Consider the following 16,536-nt stretch of genomic DNA (forward strand, 5'->3'; position numbering starts at 1 on the left):
ACTTTCATTAAAGCCAGAAGGTGAGGAAGAAAACTGAGTTCTCATAGAGGGATCCTATACACACAAAGGATTGAGGAAACGGAAGGGTTGCAGCTCTGAGGACGCTGGGATAGAGACAGGTAAACCTTGCCTTTCGGTGGTGGATAGGTGAGCTGGAAAGCAGGTTTGTTGCAGGAGGCAACGAGTTGGAAACAGGGTCCTGGTGTGTGACTTAGACCCATGAGAAGCATCAGGAGAGAAAGCAAATCTGTTGTGGGCAGGTGTATAAGGGATCCCCGGGTGCCAAGACAATGCGCGTGCCCACCGAGTTTCTCGGCACCAATGTTATAATGATGGTTATGCCACACCCAACATATCTGGTATAAAGGAGATTTGGAGGAGGGTAAAGGGAGAGGAGTTTGGATTGGACACGGAGACAGACAGACCGACAGGGATAGAGCCATGAGGACAGAAGGACACAGAGAGAAGATGTGGGGGAGGCAGGAGATCTGGGGTGGCTGGCAGGCCCTTATGTCCCAAGCATCTGGCACAGGTGGTGATGTAGGACATTGTCAGGACTCTGAAGGCCCCTGAGGGCAGGCTAGTGGAATCACCTGCACCCCAATAACTACGCCTAGACAGAAGAACTTTAATCCACAGTTCTTCAGTGTCTAGTGCATCAACTGCCCAGTCCCTCTACTTTGCCTTTGTCTCTGTCATAGATATGCATATTTGACTTAGTAGTTATGGGAATCTAGAAATATTTGATCAAATATGAACTTCTAAGCATGCTGTACATAAAGTAATGAATTGTAGTGATTCCGCTGAATTGGCATGTCTGAATCTATCTGATCAATCTTGTGGTTTGGGTATTTAATTATCTCTAGATGCTGTACAGATATTTTCTGGGGAAATAACTGGGTGGTAAGTGGTTGCCTCATATATGTGAGATCTTAGGTTGAATCCCTAGTACCACATTTTTTCTTTTATCCAGTTAAAGATACTGTTTCAATTTTTAAATTTTATTTATTTATTAATTCGTTCATATTACATCTCAGTTGTTATCCCATCCCTTCTATCCTCTCATTCCTCCCTCCCTCCCACTTTCACCCTATTCCCCTCCCCTATGACTGTGACTGAGGGGGACCTCCTCCCCCTGTATATGATCATAGGGTATCAAGTCTCTTCTTGGTAGACTGCAATCCTTCCCCTGAGTGCCACTAGGCCTCCCCATCAAGGGGACATGGTCAAATATGGGGCACCAGAGTTCATGTGAAAGTCAGTCCCCACTCTCCACTCATCTGTGGAGAATGTCCTGCCCATTGGCTAGGTCTGGGTAGGGATTCAATGTTTACTGCATGTACTGTCCTTGGTTGTTTTTCATAGTTTGAGCAGAACCCCTGGGCCCAGATCCACCCATCATAATGTTCTACTCGTAGGTTTCTAGGATCCTCTGGATCCTTCTATTTTCCTATTCTCCCATGCCTCTCTCACCTAGAATCCCAAAAGGATGTCCTCACATCTATCCCACTTTCCTGGTAGGTGAAGACTTTCATGGGACATGTCTCTTGGGCTAGTGTCTAGTTATAAATGAGTATATACTATTTGAGTCTTTCTGCTTCTGGGTGAACTCACTCATAATGATCATTTCTAGTCCCATCCATTTGTCCACAAATTTTGGGATTTCCTTGCTTTTAATAGCTGAGTAGTATTCCATAATGTAAATGTACTACAGTTTCTTTATCCATTCTTCTATTGAGGGACACTTAGGCTGTTACTGTTTCAATTTTATATATTCTTATACATGCAGTTTTTCTTTTGGTTTACTCTCCTAAGGTTAAAAGGTTGAGCATATCTTATGGTAAAACACTATGACATTTTTAATAGCTTTGGTTTCTTCTTACTAAACTTTAATATTCAATGAAAGTTGTAATTTACTTGGTCCAAAAGTTTAGGGACTGAAGAAATGACTCAGAGGTTGAGAGCCCTGTTGCTATTTCAAAGGACCAAGTTTGGTTCCCAGACCCCTTTCAAGTGGCTCACAGTGGCCTCTGATTCCAGTTCCGGGGGATCCAACACCCTCTTCTGGCCTCTATTAGCACACATGTACATGTGGCATACACACAGAGAGATACACATACATATATTTAAGAATGAAAGGAGTTCGTTAGTTTAGTACAACCTTATCAACATTGTGTGTTTTCATTTTAAAAGTAAGTATAAGGGAATAATGAGAAAGCCATTTTTGTCTTTTTTCCTCATTGGCTTATTATAAGCCAATTAATTCTTGGCTCACAATATTCTTATTGAGTAATAGTAAGTATGCTCTAACTGCACTCCTCACTCCTAGCCAAGTCAAGGGCAGGAGGGCAGAGTGAAATGAGATGATCCCCTGCTGCCGTGCACTCGTGTTTAATCTAGTGCTGTAGTCTGGTTGTATCCCCTCGGATTTGTATGTTGAAGTCCTGATCCTCAGCGGGGTGGCTTTAGGAGGTGATAACTGTGGTCCTTACGATTTGCATGGGTCATTGTTTTTTTGAAGATCCATGTGACCCAACTCAATCCGTCCTACCTCATGATGTCACAAGGTAGACATGACTGTCTAAGAAATGGACCCTTGACAGACACTGGATTCACCTGCACCTTGACTCTAGATGTCCCAGCTTCAGGAACTGGAGGAATAAATGTCTGTCATTTACAAGCCACCGGCTTATGGCATCTCATCCTGGGAGCTGACTGGACTAGGACTTGGGGAATGTGTTAGGGCAGGTACACCTGTTGTTTTACAAGACACTTGTCACCTGAAAGACAAATGGCTTCCCCACTTTCTAAATGGTTTGCCAAATAATTTTTAAAATCTTAAAAAGATGTTTTTGTTTGTTTGTTTGTTTGTTTTGTTTTTTTATGGGAACAAGGCCCATGCTTTAAAGAACTGTTGTCAAGAGTGATCTTCTAAGAATGGCTTTGATCCTTGGTAACCTTGGTAAACAAGGTTTGCTCTGGGGAAGCAGCAACTTGTGTAAAAGGTTAGACACTGCACCTGATTTTATAGTGAGAGGAGAAACCACTAAAACTATGTAACCACAGGAAACCAAACAGGGAAACTATAGCTTACTCATATATGAGAGTGAAAAAGCAAGCATGCTTCAAGTAGAGGAACTGGGTATTGTTTACTAAAGTAGCTTTTAAAAATAGGCCTGTCCCCCCCTCTCCCTCCCTCCCTCCTATCCTTTCCCCCTCCCTCCCTCCCTCCCTCCCTCCCATCCTGATTACCTGCCTCTCCTTTTCAGGCAGCCTCCTGTTACATGACCTGTACTCACCGTGATCTGGTTGTCAGCCTCCCAAGGGCTGAGATTCCAAGTGTGTGCCACATGCCTGGCTCAAAACCAGACATCCTTAGTGCATTTAATCACTTGCTCAGCAATGACTGAGCACCTAACCCAGCGCTGGGAGGGCCAGGAAGACTTGAAGCATTTCTGCTCACAGCCTCTGCTGTGAATGGGGCCTTCTCTCAGGGTGCAAGGCTCCTAAACACCTGGGAATAGGGTGCTTGCTGCCTGGGCGCTTCTCCATCCAGACCTGCTTACATACTTCTTCATTCAAAGTGCTTTAACTAGACAGAGCAAGAGTATATAGTTCACTGCTTGGTGGAGCACAAAAGGCACTGATTCTCCTTGGAGCTCCCAGTGCAGACAGATGCTATCATTTGGGTAAAAGATTGGCTATCAGTCTGAAATACTGTTTCACAGCCACTGTTTTGGGTTTTTGGAACGGTTGCTTTGGAGGAAAGGAAGCATGCTTCAAGTGCTAGCTGGTTCTGGGGAAATGGTGATTTTCCAAAGTTTGAAGTGGATGTGTGTCCTAGGAGAATGGATTACAGTGAATTCAATTAATACTGTAAGCATAATTTTATGATACCACAAAGCAGCAGCATATTTATTATTCATAAAGCCTCAGGCTAGTGAACTAATTCCTGCCATTTCTCTAGAGATTAGGTAGCCAGACTACTTACCTCCTAGCTATAGAACTGAGAGCCAGACCCAGCTAGAAAATTATTATTATTTCTGTTCTTGTCTGGGCTGGGCTTCTCTCATTGTACTTTTGGTACTCTCAGCCCTCAGGAGGCTGAGGAAGATGACGCCCAGCTCAAGGTAAGTGTAAGTTATATAACAAGAGTCTGCCTAGAAAAGAAAGACAGACAACCAGAAATAGAAAGAGATTTAATGTTCAACATCTATGGTTGCAAGGAGGGAAATGTCTTACTAACACTGGTTTTCTCTGGGCATATGCCCCACAAAAGCTAAATGTGAGGTAGATGGCCATAATTATCAATTACACTTGAAATAATCAGCCCATTAGAAACAAAACAGGATGGCTTATAAAACTCCCCAGTTGGGTCAAGGAGGTAGAATTTTTACCAGATATTGGAGCAGGAGGAAGCCTATTAAATATTCATGAGACTTGTACAAGATATCTTAGTGATGAGTCCCAGGAACTCTAGGCATGTGTCCGTGGAGGGATGCCCCTACACAAAGCTTAGTGTAGTATAGTGCCTTTTGAGCATCTATCTATAAAGACATTTTATCTATGCTACGTGTCACGCATGCACACTGGATTTCTCTTGGCCCTAAGTAGATGTTGGTGCCAGTCTTCCTTTCTCCGAGTTCTGGTCCACAGAGTATACAGGCCTCTCTCAGGATAGTCAGCACAAGTATGACCAGCGCCAGAGGGTCTTCGAGAAACGAGAGGGTGATGTTCACTGCTGGCAGCGACTTGCGGATGAGCCTGTACCATGGGTCTTTTTTGTTCTGGGTCTGGATCAGTTGCCAATGCAAATCAAAATGGGAAGTGGTCCCTTAGTGTAACTGGGCCTTTTGTGTAGCTGATAGTTGTGGCTTTTTTGCATGTGGTGACTGCTTTGTGAGCTCCTAAGAGACAAGGGGAGACTACTTTTGAAGAAGAGATGGGAATAATTTTTCTTCTTCCAAAGTAAAAAGTTAAAACTCCCTTTTGTGCAGGAAAAATGCTTTTTGGTCATTGCTTGAGAATCTACTTCTTAAACCAGACTCCAAGGACTAGCTAAGCCCATAGACACTTTGTTCATAAAGCACTTTTGTATATTTTAAAGGATTTATTTATTTTTACTTGCGTATGTGTGTGTGTGCGCACACGCCCCTGCATGTTTATTTGTATACTACATATGTGCAGGTGCCTGAGGAGGTCCATTGGATTCCCTGGAACTGGAGTTACAGGCAGAAAAAAATCATTTATTTATTCACTTTACATCCCGCACATATCCCCCTCTTATCCTCTCTGGCCCACCCTCCCTTCCCTCTCCCCTTTCCTCTGTTCCTCAGAAAAGGGGAACCCCCTGGCCACCCACCCTGACTCATCAAGTAGCATCAGGACTGAGTTCGTCCTCTTCCCCTGTGGCCTGGCGAGGGCAGTCCCACCATGGGGAAGTGATCAAAAAGCAGGCGACAGAGTCCATGTCATAGGCAGCCCCCACTCCCCTCGCTAGTGGACCCACATGAAGGCTGAGCTGCCCATCGGATACAGGCAGTTTTGCGTTGTTCCACATGAGTTCTGGAAACTGAACTCAAGTATTCTGTAAAAGCAGCAAGTCCTCTTAACTCCTGAGAAATTTCTCTAGTTCTCATTTTTGTATTTTTAAAAGAACACAGGAAGCTAGCCATGGTGTTGCATGCCTTTAATACCAGCACTCAGGAGGCAGAACTCTTTGAGTTTGAGGCTGGCCAGGGCTACATAGTGAGAAACACTGTCTCAAAACAAACAAGCAAAAGACTCCACTGCATTCTTTTGAAGTAGCTGGTATGTGTATCTAAAGACTTGTGGTTTTCACTTTGCTGTGTCATTGTTCATGGGGACAGTATTTGGAGCCCTCCCAACTCCCTTTTGGTCAAGTGTCAGTTGAGTGTCTGGGGCCACACCCAAACACTCTATGAGGTGTTGAGCTGTGCTGATTGGATGGGGGAGCACCCCTTCTCCTCCTCCTTCCTTCCTTCCTTCTTCTTCTTCTTCTTCTTCTTCTTCTTCTTCTTCTTCTTCTTCTTCTTCTTCTTCCTCCTCCTCCTCCTCCTCCTCCTCCTCCTCTTCCTCCTCCTCCTCCTCTTCCTCCTCCTCCTCCTCCTCCTCCTCCTCCTCTTCCTCCTCCTCCTCCTCTTCCTCCTCTTCCTCCCCCTCCTCCTCCTTTCTTTTCCTTTAAGATGCAGCATCTAACATTTTAAAAGAAGCAAAATAAAAATAACATAGTAGCTGCTTTTATTCTCTGGGCCAATGAGCATGTTGGCATTAACTTAGAATCTGGGATTCCTCGCAGATTGGCCTTAACATTCTCAGACCCATCTCCTGTTTCTACCTAATTACACGTCTTCACACAGCTGTCTTAATCAGCTTTCAGTGGTATGGGCTGAGTGTCTTATAAAGGGGAGGAGGCTGACTGCAGTTACCAGGCATGCTCAAACCACTCCCCAAAACAGTGAAATTCAAGCAGATGGCAGTGTTTATAATGGGCAGCTGAGGCTGGAAATCACAAGCTAGAAGCTGCTGTCTACCACAGACAATGAAGGGCTATCGATTTTTCTCTCAGCTTTCCTTGCCTTGACGTGGACCCAAACCCATGATCTGTGTTCTGGTCTCACAGGCTTTGTTCACTAAGAACCCTGTTAACATACCATCTTCATCCTTCTTCTTCTCAAATCCATTTCCCCGTGCTGTGTGTTTCTCAGTCTCCCAAACAGGCCTTTCAATTCACAGTCATCTCTGAATGATGCAGGTTAAATCGCATCACTGATCAAATGCTGACGTTCGTACAAACAGTAAGAAGACTTGGAGATTATAAGAGGCCAGCAGACTCTCTGAAAGTTCATACAGGGATATTTATGGGACCTTTGATTAACAGTATTTCTTACTGAGTATAAGTTTTAATTTTCATTTTGTTCAAAGTACATATCTTTTGTCTTCTGTTGTGTGACTCTTCCTGGATAGTCACAACAAATGTCTCCTCTTTCCAGATAGGGCATCAAGAACAGGCTAAAGAAATAGTCCCAGGCTAAAGACATAGTCCCATCCAAGTGTAGCTTGGTGAACCAATGTGTTCACTGGGATCGCCTATAAGAACTTGGTGAGGAGTTGTTTGCAGGTGCTTGGTAACCCCGGGCAGCTGCATCCGGGGAGGGCCCGGCACAGTCGTGCGCTGCTCCATGGGTGAGTCTCCTTCCTGCTGCACCCATGTAACTCAGAAAGGGTTTTTTCAAGTCTGGAGAGTTTCATTTGCTTCTTGAGGCTTCGAGCCTCCATCTTCCCTCTAGGAGGGAATGTTTCAACTTAGAAGAACAGGGACACAACACCTTTTTATTCGTGGTTTTGACTATTTTCAGGTGTGAAGCCTTTAAAAGTCTCGCGCAAGTATAAACAACTCCCCGCGGAAGCCCCATGTGCCGGTACACACTCATCTTACCGTGTGGCACCTCCACACCTTTGAGGGGTGTCGATGGGCCCTGCTCACAGTTTTGTTTTTTTCCTGTTTTTCTTGGTTGACTCAAGACTGTAATAAGAAAAACAAGTGTGAGAAAAACAAGCATTAAAATAAGTGTATGTATTTGTACACGTGGGCTTGTATGTGTGGGTGTGCAGGTAGGGGACGGCTTGTGGGAGTTGATTACTGGCCCCTGAAGGTTTTTTGTTTTTGTTTTTTAAAGTGAGGAGAATGGTAAAAAAAAAAAAAAGAAGCCATGGTGTGAGCACGGTCTTCTGTCAGCAGGAATACTGGGCCTAAAGGGACCAGGCCACACAAACAGGTGGAACCTCAGTTCTCTCCCTGGGCAAGGTTAGGAAAATCATCCCAAGGTGGGTGGTGTTGGCAAAGCGAGCATGCCTATAGTCAAACTGACCACTAGATGGCACCACAACACCAATTAGTTTTCTGGTTTGGGCACTTGTAGTCCATGGCAAGATGTAGGAAATGAAAAGGGCTGTGGCCATAAGCCTGCAGGATTGGGATGATTATGATGATGATGATGATGGTGGTGGTGGTGGTGGTGGTGGTGACGACAGAGAGGATGAATATGAACAATTGCTATTGTTTATTATTATTATTATTATTATTATTATTAATTGTTATAAAATACAAACAAGGAGAAGGGATAGGTAAGACAGGTTTACTATAAAGGAAAGGTCAGGAAGAAAAGATAAGGAATGAGACCTGACCCCAGCATTCGCATCTACCCTGTAAATACATTTCAGTTTTCAATGTTCTGAGATTTTCTCTCTCTTGGAGAAGGAGTGTTGGCTGTGTGAGCCTTTCAGATTTCTAAATGAAAGCATAAAATACCATAGACCTCACTTTACTGAGACACCAAAATCTATGTGAAGCCAGTGTTGTCATTCTAATAATAGCACATTAGCCACATTTTTCCTTAATATTTTTATGTGTGTGATTGAAATATATTTTATTCAAGTTATCGCTCATTTAAGTTCCCTTTTTCCCCTTTCTAAATTCACTGTTCAAAGAATTCCCTGCACGCGTGGCCCTAGCTGAGTTTTCACTATGATAAACATTTATGGCTGAAAGCAGCCTGGGAGGGAAAGGGTTATTTGAGTATCACGACAGGAACTCAGAGCAGGAACCTGTCGGGATCTGAAATAGAGGCCATGGAGGAGCACGACTTACTGGCTCACTCCCTGGCTCCCTGTTTGCTTCCTTATAGCCCCCAAGACCACCTGCCCAGAGACCACACCATTCACAGAGGGCTGGGCCCTTCCTCCTCAATCATCAATCAGGAAAAACGCCCCACAGGCTTGCCAATAGGCCAGACTGGTAGGGGGTGATTTCTTAATTCAGGCTCCCTCTTCTCAGATGACTCCAGCTTGTGTCAATTTGACTAAAACAAACAAACAAACGAAATAAATGAAACTCTCCAGTACAAGCATAGGATTTGATCAAAGCCGCCCTCATCTCCTCCTCCTCCTCCCTTCTCCCTCCTCCACTTCCCTCCCAACTTCACGTGGTCGTTAAAGCCCACTGAGCCCTCCTGCTGCCGCCATTATATTGGGCCCTCCACAGGGGCCTGGGCGGCCTCTCAGGGGCTGCAGCCCTGAAGCAAACCTACTGCCCCACCTTGGCCAGCCACTGTGGATTGCCAATAGCTCTTTAGATAGGGGTGGCCCTCCCCCATCCATGCTGGGGTTCTGGCCGGCTTTATCTTGTGCGGGTCTGGGGCATGCTGGTGTGAGGTCACTGTGCACCGGCCATGTCCTGTCTGGAAAAGATTGTCTCACAGCACTTCCCCGTCTCCTCTGGCTCTTACAAGCTCTCTGCCCCCCCTCTTCTGCGATGGTCCCTGAGTGTTGAGGGGTGTGTGCCTGTGTTGGAGGTGGCTGAGTTCGCAGCTGGGTAGTAATGTGCAGACGCCATCCACCACTATGAAAGCTGGCCAGCACGTGTGTATAATCTTGATCAGCCAGTAGGGATGAAGTTTTCAGGTCTGTACAGGCTCCACGGCTCAGTGCTCTGGGATTTGCATATGCAGTGTCTTCAGCAGCAGGTGCTCAGCACCAGGTCCAGAGGGTAACCAATAACAATGGCTTATGTTTTGAGGGGGTCTGTGGGACCCCACTGACCACAGTCCTCTTGTCTTCTTGGATGCTATTGAGACTGCCACCCTCAGGAAGCAGCATCTGTTAGGCCACACCTGTTGTACCTAGCCCTGGTCAGATATTTATAAAAAGATATGTTTTGATAAGACTGTATTATAAAAGGCAAGTGGATGCCGGTGAGACAGGAGAGCACAACGGAGAGTGAAGCCCAAGAGGTTTTACTGCCATTGTTGGCATGGGCGACACATAACAGAGCATACGTAGAGACCCGTGCTGCGTGCATGACCTCATGGCCTGGGGTGTCTCTGTACAGTGTTTGCCATTGAGTTTCGACCTCCTCTCCCATCCCTGGCTTGCTTCCTTCCTTGCACATGTAGTTAAACTCCCTATGCTTCTGCTGCCTTCCGTGTGCCCTGTCCAATTTCTTATTCTGAAACACAGAAACCTGGGGATCCCAGTGGATGCTTGCCAGACTCCCCACATCTACAGATATCATTACTATACTTTATACATTAAATATATATTAGCATAGCGTTTTATTATTAAAAAGTGAACAGAATGGTTATATTCTCCAGGATACTACGGTAAAAAAATAATTCAAAGATTTAGAAGCAAACTAATTCTGTTTGGGAGAACTTCACAACTCTTTAGTTAATGCCCTTGTTTTGATTCCTGGGTTTGGCAAGTGAGTAAGTCTAGAAGGGAAGCCAGCCTGTCCTGGTTACTATGAGTATCAAGCACGTTTCTATCAGGACCTAGTGTGTGACACCACCCAAGCCAGAAGAATTGCTCTCTAGGGAGGAAATGCCTTGAGCACAGGCTTCCTACTGGGGCCACCCCAACTAGGAAGTCCTCAGCCTCGGGAAGTGTGCTTTAGTTCTCTTTGCTGTAAATGGGAAGAGAGAGGAAGAAGAGAGGCTGGCTCCTGAGTGCCCTGATTTCCAAATTCTCATGTGGTGTGGTTTGCTCACGTGAAAGATGCAGTTGTCAGAAATGCCGACACCCGAGAGGCACGGAGACGCGTGTGTGTGGTCCCTGCTGTGGTATGAACCATGGCGCCTGCTTTTCAAGCTGCTGCTGTTTTTGCCTACAGGTCTACAACGTGAAGGGGTACTGGGCAAAGCTGAACGCCAACCTTGATTATATCAAGTATACGAAGCCTCACTTATGCTATCACAACAGTGTTGTGAGGAGAGAATGGCACAACCTGGTCTCTGAAGAGGTGAGCACACAGCTGACAGACGAGACTGAGCGAGGCCAGCCACAGCGCGGGCTCAGCGCCAGCTGGGCCCTTGCCTGTCACCAGCTGCACTGGTTCAGTGACAACCCAGTGGGCAGGCAGGACTGCTTCTACTGTCTGTTCTGTGAGGAGGGAATTGGCGTAAGGGAAGTGAAGGGACATGTGGCTCGTTCATAACAGAAAGAGCAATGAGCAGTGTATCTCAGATGCTGTTACGTCACTTGAAAAGCTAAAAGTTTATTTTAGGAAAGTGTAGGTACTCCCCAGGTAGTGTTTGCTAGAGGTTAGGGTAAGACGGACTGTAAAGGGGTTGATTGTACAGGGAGTTCTTTGGGGGGAAATGAAATAATTCTGTATTTTGATCATGGTGGTACACTGTAGTATGTATGAATGGTGAATAATTTAGAACTAGACACTTACTGAATAACATCTATTTCCTGTTTGATATTGTGGAGTAGTAATATTAGATAAAAGCTTTAATGGAGACCCCTGTGCTATTATTGCATAGAGTCCCAGGCTTCTTATAATTATGATGTCTGAGAATAAAGTTTAATTAAAAAGATAGGTGTCCTTGTTACATGGAAAATAATATTATTTTTGAAGCCTTTAACTACATTACTATTTGTTCTTGCTATTAAAAAAAAAAAGCTACCCACAAAAATTTTACCTTCCATATTCCTGACCCCTAGAAAACGGGAAAGAGAAGATCCACCATGTATGTGAAGAGCATTCTTGACAATGCAGCAAAGTAAGTACAAGCAGGACGCTGGGGTTGGCCTGCTCGGCTGCCCTCGTGGTACACTCTCAGCGAAGTGCTGCCTTGGCTCCCTTAGACCACTGGGAGCTGGAGTTGCTGGTGGGAAAAGCTTCTCGGTAAAGCCTCTATAGCCCCTGGAACGGAAGGCTTATGACGGTTAACTGGTAAAGAAGGCTTTTATTAGTGTGTACTTTATACTTGAAGCCTGGGAGTAGATAGTAGGGTTTTTTATTTATTTTTTATTTTATTTTTTTATTTTTAGTTGTTGTGGGCTGTGTTGGTGGAGCTTGCTCTTGTTTTGAAAGTGTATTTTCTGGGTTACATGAGTCACTTCAGAGAGCTAAAAGTGTAGGCCTCATTCCAACTTCTATTATTTTCCCTCTTCGCTATTTCCAATAACCGAGAACTGCAATTTTTTTTTTCTAAATAATTGCTGTTGTTGGCACTAAAGGGCTTTGGGACTTGTAATTGCTTAGTGTGCCCTTTGGCACATCGATTGAAGTTTCTGAGTTTTCAAGTAGCCAGAGCCATTTCTGCAGTGGTTTCTGAGGGGCTTTGCGGGAGCGGGTTGGGGGACACTGTATAGTGTTGTGGCTCTAAGATTTTAAAATGATGCTTCCTTCATAAATAACACAAGATTTCTTTGCAGGGTGATTTCTAACTTGGAAACAAAGACACTGGGTAAGAAAAGACCTGTATTAAAGTCCATGTTTTGTTTATTCTTCCTAATCAATGTGATGGCAAGAAAATCACTTCCAGAAGTATATTGGGGTGTAATGGATAGCAACTGCTCTTGATGTCACCCTGTCAGTGTGACCACATAGCTAGTGCCATGTCTGTCCTGGCACCAGGACCTCCAGGGTCAGCTGCCGAGTATGTTTTTGCTGAAGGGGGCCCCTGGGTTTTCTGGTTTTCCTCACTTCTCCTCAGAGCTGACCTAATTAGCGTGACCTCTGGCTGTACCCGGGGTGTGCTTGGCAGCTCTCTTGCATGAGCTGCTCTCTCCAGCTGTCTGATCACAGGGTCTTTGACTCGCAGTGTGCCTTTCATTTGCCTCACACCCGGTCATGCCCTGGCCTCGGCCCGGGGGAGCAAAGCCTGGGCCTCTGGTAAGCAGCGTGGCTCTGCGGGGTGGCTAGCAGCTTAGACCTAGAGCTAGCTGTCACAGGCCAACCGTAAGCCCCTGCACAGGGTCCTCAGGGCCTGCATGAGGGGAAAGCAAGGACAGAGGATGCTGGTATAAAGAAAACCTAGGTAGTGCCTGGTGTAGGGGCCGAGGGCCCGGGCTGGAGGAGAGAGGGAGGCTGGGGGAGGCTTTCCAAGGCAGGCGTTAGCTACATTAAGTCTTGACAGGCGAGGAGGGTTTACTCTGAGGTAACTGAGGGAAGAGGATGGGGACCATATCCATGTCTAGGCCTCTCCGATGCTGGTCATGCTTCATGAAGGCCGCCCTTCATTAAAGACACTTGCTATCTGCTCCTGTTTGGTGGACTTAACTGTTTCTCATATGTGTGGGGACACTAATGAAAATTAATTTGCAAAATGTGCTATAGCATGCTCAACAGCTGTCTACACAAGCCAGAGAACTGTGAAGGTGACCTGTCTCCACAGGGAATTGACCTCAGCCCTGTGGGTAACCAGACCACCCTTGCCTGTAGCCACGGACTACGGCCTGACGGACAGGCCATAGATGTGTGAGATCCAAGGCCGTGTCCCTGCTGTGGCTGAAAGTTGTGCAGCATGGAAACTTTTTGTTGCTGCCTAGGGGAGCTTTTGAAGCTCTGCTCAGTGCCAGGCCTGCTAGCATCTTGCTGGGCAGTGTCTCTCAACGCCCTTTAAAAATTTTTCCTTCCTGTCCTGTGCTTTGCTTCCCATGAAGAATCCTGTCACTGCCTGAAACTGAACACTGCAAATTAGAGGTGTCAAGCTCATATTCTGAGGGCCTTTATCGTAATCCAGGGGGTTAAGAAGGGTGGAGGAGCACTTATCCTGAGGGGCCATGGAGCACCCTTTTTAGAAGGAAGCATCAGCCTGTGGGCTCTGCCCTCTTCCCTGCTCTGGGGCCTAAGAGATTCTGAGAGAAGAACCCACTGGGGGAGCTGTTAGGGAAGCCTGGGGGAAGCCCCCCATGCTAGCCTTTCCCTCCTGTCTCCTTAGTGCAGGGTCAGCCAGAGTGGGGAAAGTGACAATTGGTTTAACTGTCTCATTGTTCGCTCTCTGTCTCTCTCTCTCTTGGTTTTTGTTTTTTTCAAGACAGAGTTTCTCATGTAGTCCTAGCTGTCCTAGACTCACTTTTCAGACCAGGCTGGCCTCGAACTCATAGGGATCCGCCTGCCTCTGCCTCCCAAGTGCTGGGATTAAAGGTGTGCACCACCATGCCCGGCCTCACCATTATCTTTTCAGTCTCATAACCTGTGCCAATCAGCATTGTTTGCCTGAGTTATTGATTGTCTCATCAGCTCGGTAACTTTCTTTCTTTTTTTTTTTAAATTTTTTAAAATTAATTTATTCTTGTTACATCTCAATGGTTATCCCATCCCTTGTATCCTCCCCTTCTTCCCTCCCTCCCATTTCCCCCTTATTCCCCTCCCCTATGACTGTTCCTGAGGGGGATTACCTCCCCCTGTATATCCTCATAGGGTATCAAGTCTCTTCTTGGTAACCTGCTATCCTTCCTCTGAGTGCCACCAGGTCTCCCCTTCCAGGGGACATGGTGTAACTTTCAAAGCCGCTGAACTATGGGGTCAGGAGGGAGAGAGGAGCCACGCAGTCCTTCCACGGAGGCCCCGCCATCCCGAGGGTTAGGCCTCTTGAGAGTTCAGAGGCTGGAGTTGGGAACTGGCTTGCGCGGCTCTAGCCCACTTCCCGAGCACTACCCTTCTGATGACGGCTCCTCTGCTCAGTTTCAGAGCCAAAGTTAATACCCCTCTTACAAGAGGAAGATAGACACCAGAGGCTGCTCATGGGCCTGGTAAGTAGCCGGTGGGCTTCCGAAGTGCTGGCCAGCAGTGGTCCCGAGAAACGGTGGGCAAGGACAGATTGCTGCACATTCTGACGGCATTTGCCATCAACAACTGGGTGCCGGCAGCATCGTAGGCGTGGGTCTCCAGTGACAAGCAGGACATGTATGATTCTGTCTCCTCGGGACATTTAGTCTAGTGGAGGAGACGAATTAGTCACACGAATGTCCATGTAATTGTAAACGATGATGAAGAATACATGTGGATGTATGCTCACAGTCTGCCGTTCTGACCCCTGCCCCTGCTTCTGGCCTTTACCCGGCTCTAGACATCTGACTTCGGGTCTTCAGGCTCGCATGACAATCGCTTTTACCCTTTGAACCATGGCCATGGCCTGTTTCTGTTTTTTGACTATCAAATTGACAAAGTATTTTGCCATTAAATTATGATATTAACAAAGCTCAGGATACAGGGAACTGGCTTAGAGCAAACTATTTTGGTGGCGTCTTACGAGAGCCAGCCAGTTCTATCTCTAGGCACTGGATCTGACTGAAAACGTGGCTTTAGTACCCCCCTACATGGCTATAGTACCTTCATGTGGCTATAGTATCCCCCCAATGTGGCTATAGTACCCCCACACACAGTTTACAATGAAACTCCCCAATGAGAGGACACTATTTCTGTGGCTGAAACTCACGCAAACTTCTCTGTCAGCGGTGTGTGTGTGTGTGTGTATAGTGTAGTGTTACCATCAACAGTGAAAGAAACATGTATAGAAAGGAAATAAATCAATCCAATTTTGGTACTCTTCACAAAATTAAGTAAGCAGCCATTAAAGCTAGTGTAAAGTGTTTACTGCCACAGGGAAACCGTTGCATAGAGAGAAACATTAGCCTGGTGTACATACTTGAGTAAGGTGGGGCTAAAATGTTCATGCAGGTACGGAACTGTGAGACATTTGAACTTTATCTTTTCTTTTGTCTGTTTGGGGCATGAGACATGTCCCATGCAGCCCACTGCCTTGAGCTCGCTGTGTACCTGAGGAACCTACCTCTGGTTCCTGACCCTCCTGCCTGAGCCTCCCATGTACTAAGATTGAATGAGCATCATGCCAACATTAACTACCATTAATTTATAGTCATTAAGAAAAGTTAAATAGGATAAAAGTACACAGTAATTCTTAGAAGAAAATTGTTTAAAAAGCCAAATGAACTTACACTAGAGGCTGAATTGAAAAATGGTGACATTACATCTTGTTGCTGAGGTCACAGAAAATCCAAGGAGATGGAAGCTTTAGCATATATGACGCCCCTGTACGGTTCTCACCTGTAGTTCACCACACACAGGCCTCTCTGGCTTAAAAACAAAACAAACAAAATGAAACAAAACAAACATAACCCTCTTGCTGAGCAGGGGACTTAGGCCAAAAGGAGAGCAGGAGTGGGAGGAAGAGGAAGGAAAAAGAAAGGCAGGAAGATGGAGGGCTGGGAATGCCAAGCACTGCTGGAAGGCTAGGGCTCGGAGGTGAGACAGGAGCCTGGAGACGCAGCAATGAATTATCAGTACCTTTGCCTGTGAGCTGGGCGGTGCTGTGCCTATGTGTAGTGGTGTCTGTCCGTCTAGGAGTCCCTACTGCCCCTTCCTGATCACAGTGTCTCGTGGAGCACAGTCTCTGTGGAGCACTGTCTCTCCATGGAGTACTGTCTCTCCATGGAGCACAGTCTCTGTGGAGCACAGTCTCCGTGAAGTACAGTCTTTCTATGGAGCATAGTCTCTCTATGGAGCACAGTCTTTCTATGGAGCACAGTCTCTCTATGGAGCACAGTCTCTTATGGAGCACGGTCTCTGTGGAGCACAGTCTCCATGGAGTACAGTCTTTCTATGGAGCACAGTCTCTCTATGGAGCACAGTCTCTTTGGAGCATGGTCTCTGTGGATCACAGTTTCTCTGTGGAGTACAGTTTTTGTGGAGCACAGTCTCTC

General features: G+C 46.1%; 1 protein-coding gene across 3 annotated transcripts in view; it reads left to right on the forward strand.

The window, feature by feature from the left end:
• GSAP (gamma-secretase activating protein) overlaps positions 1 to 16,536 on the forward strand; it is an 87,436-nt gene that overhangs the window by 58,962 nt on the left and 11,938 nt on the right. For all 3 annotated transcript variants that reach the window (XM_084787269.1, XM_084787270.1, XM_084787268.1), the window contains exons 20-23: positions 10,691 to 10,819; positions 11,527 to 11,585; positions 12,244 to 12,275; positions 14,498 to 14,565. In XM_084787269.1, coding sequence (XP_084643395.1) covers positions 10,691 to 10,819; positions 11,527 to 11,585; positions 12,244 to 12,275; positions 14,498 to 14,565 — 288 coding nt within the window. The remainder of the gene's footprint in view (positions 1 to 10,690; positions 10,820 to 11,526; positions 11,586 to 12,243; positions 12,276 to 14,497; positions 14,566 to 16,536) is intronic.

This window comes from Acomys minous (genome assembly GCF_964271855.1).
Source record: "Acomys minous genome assembly, chromosome: 6".
Lineage (NCBI taxonomy): Eukaryota > Metazoa > Chordata > Mammalia > Rodentia > Muridae > Acomys > Acomys minous.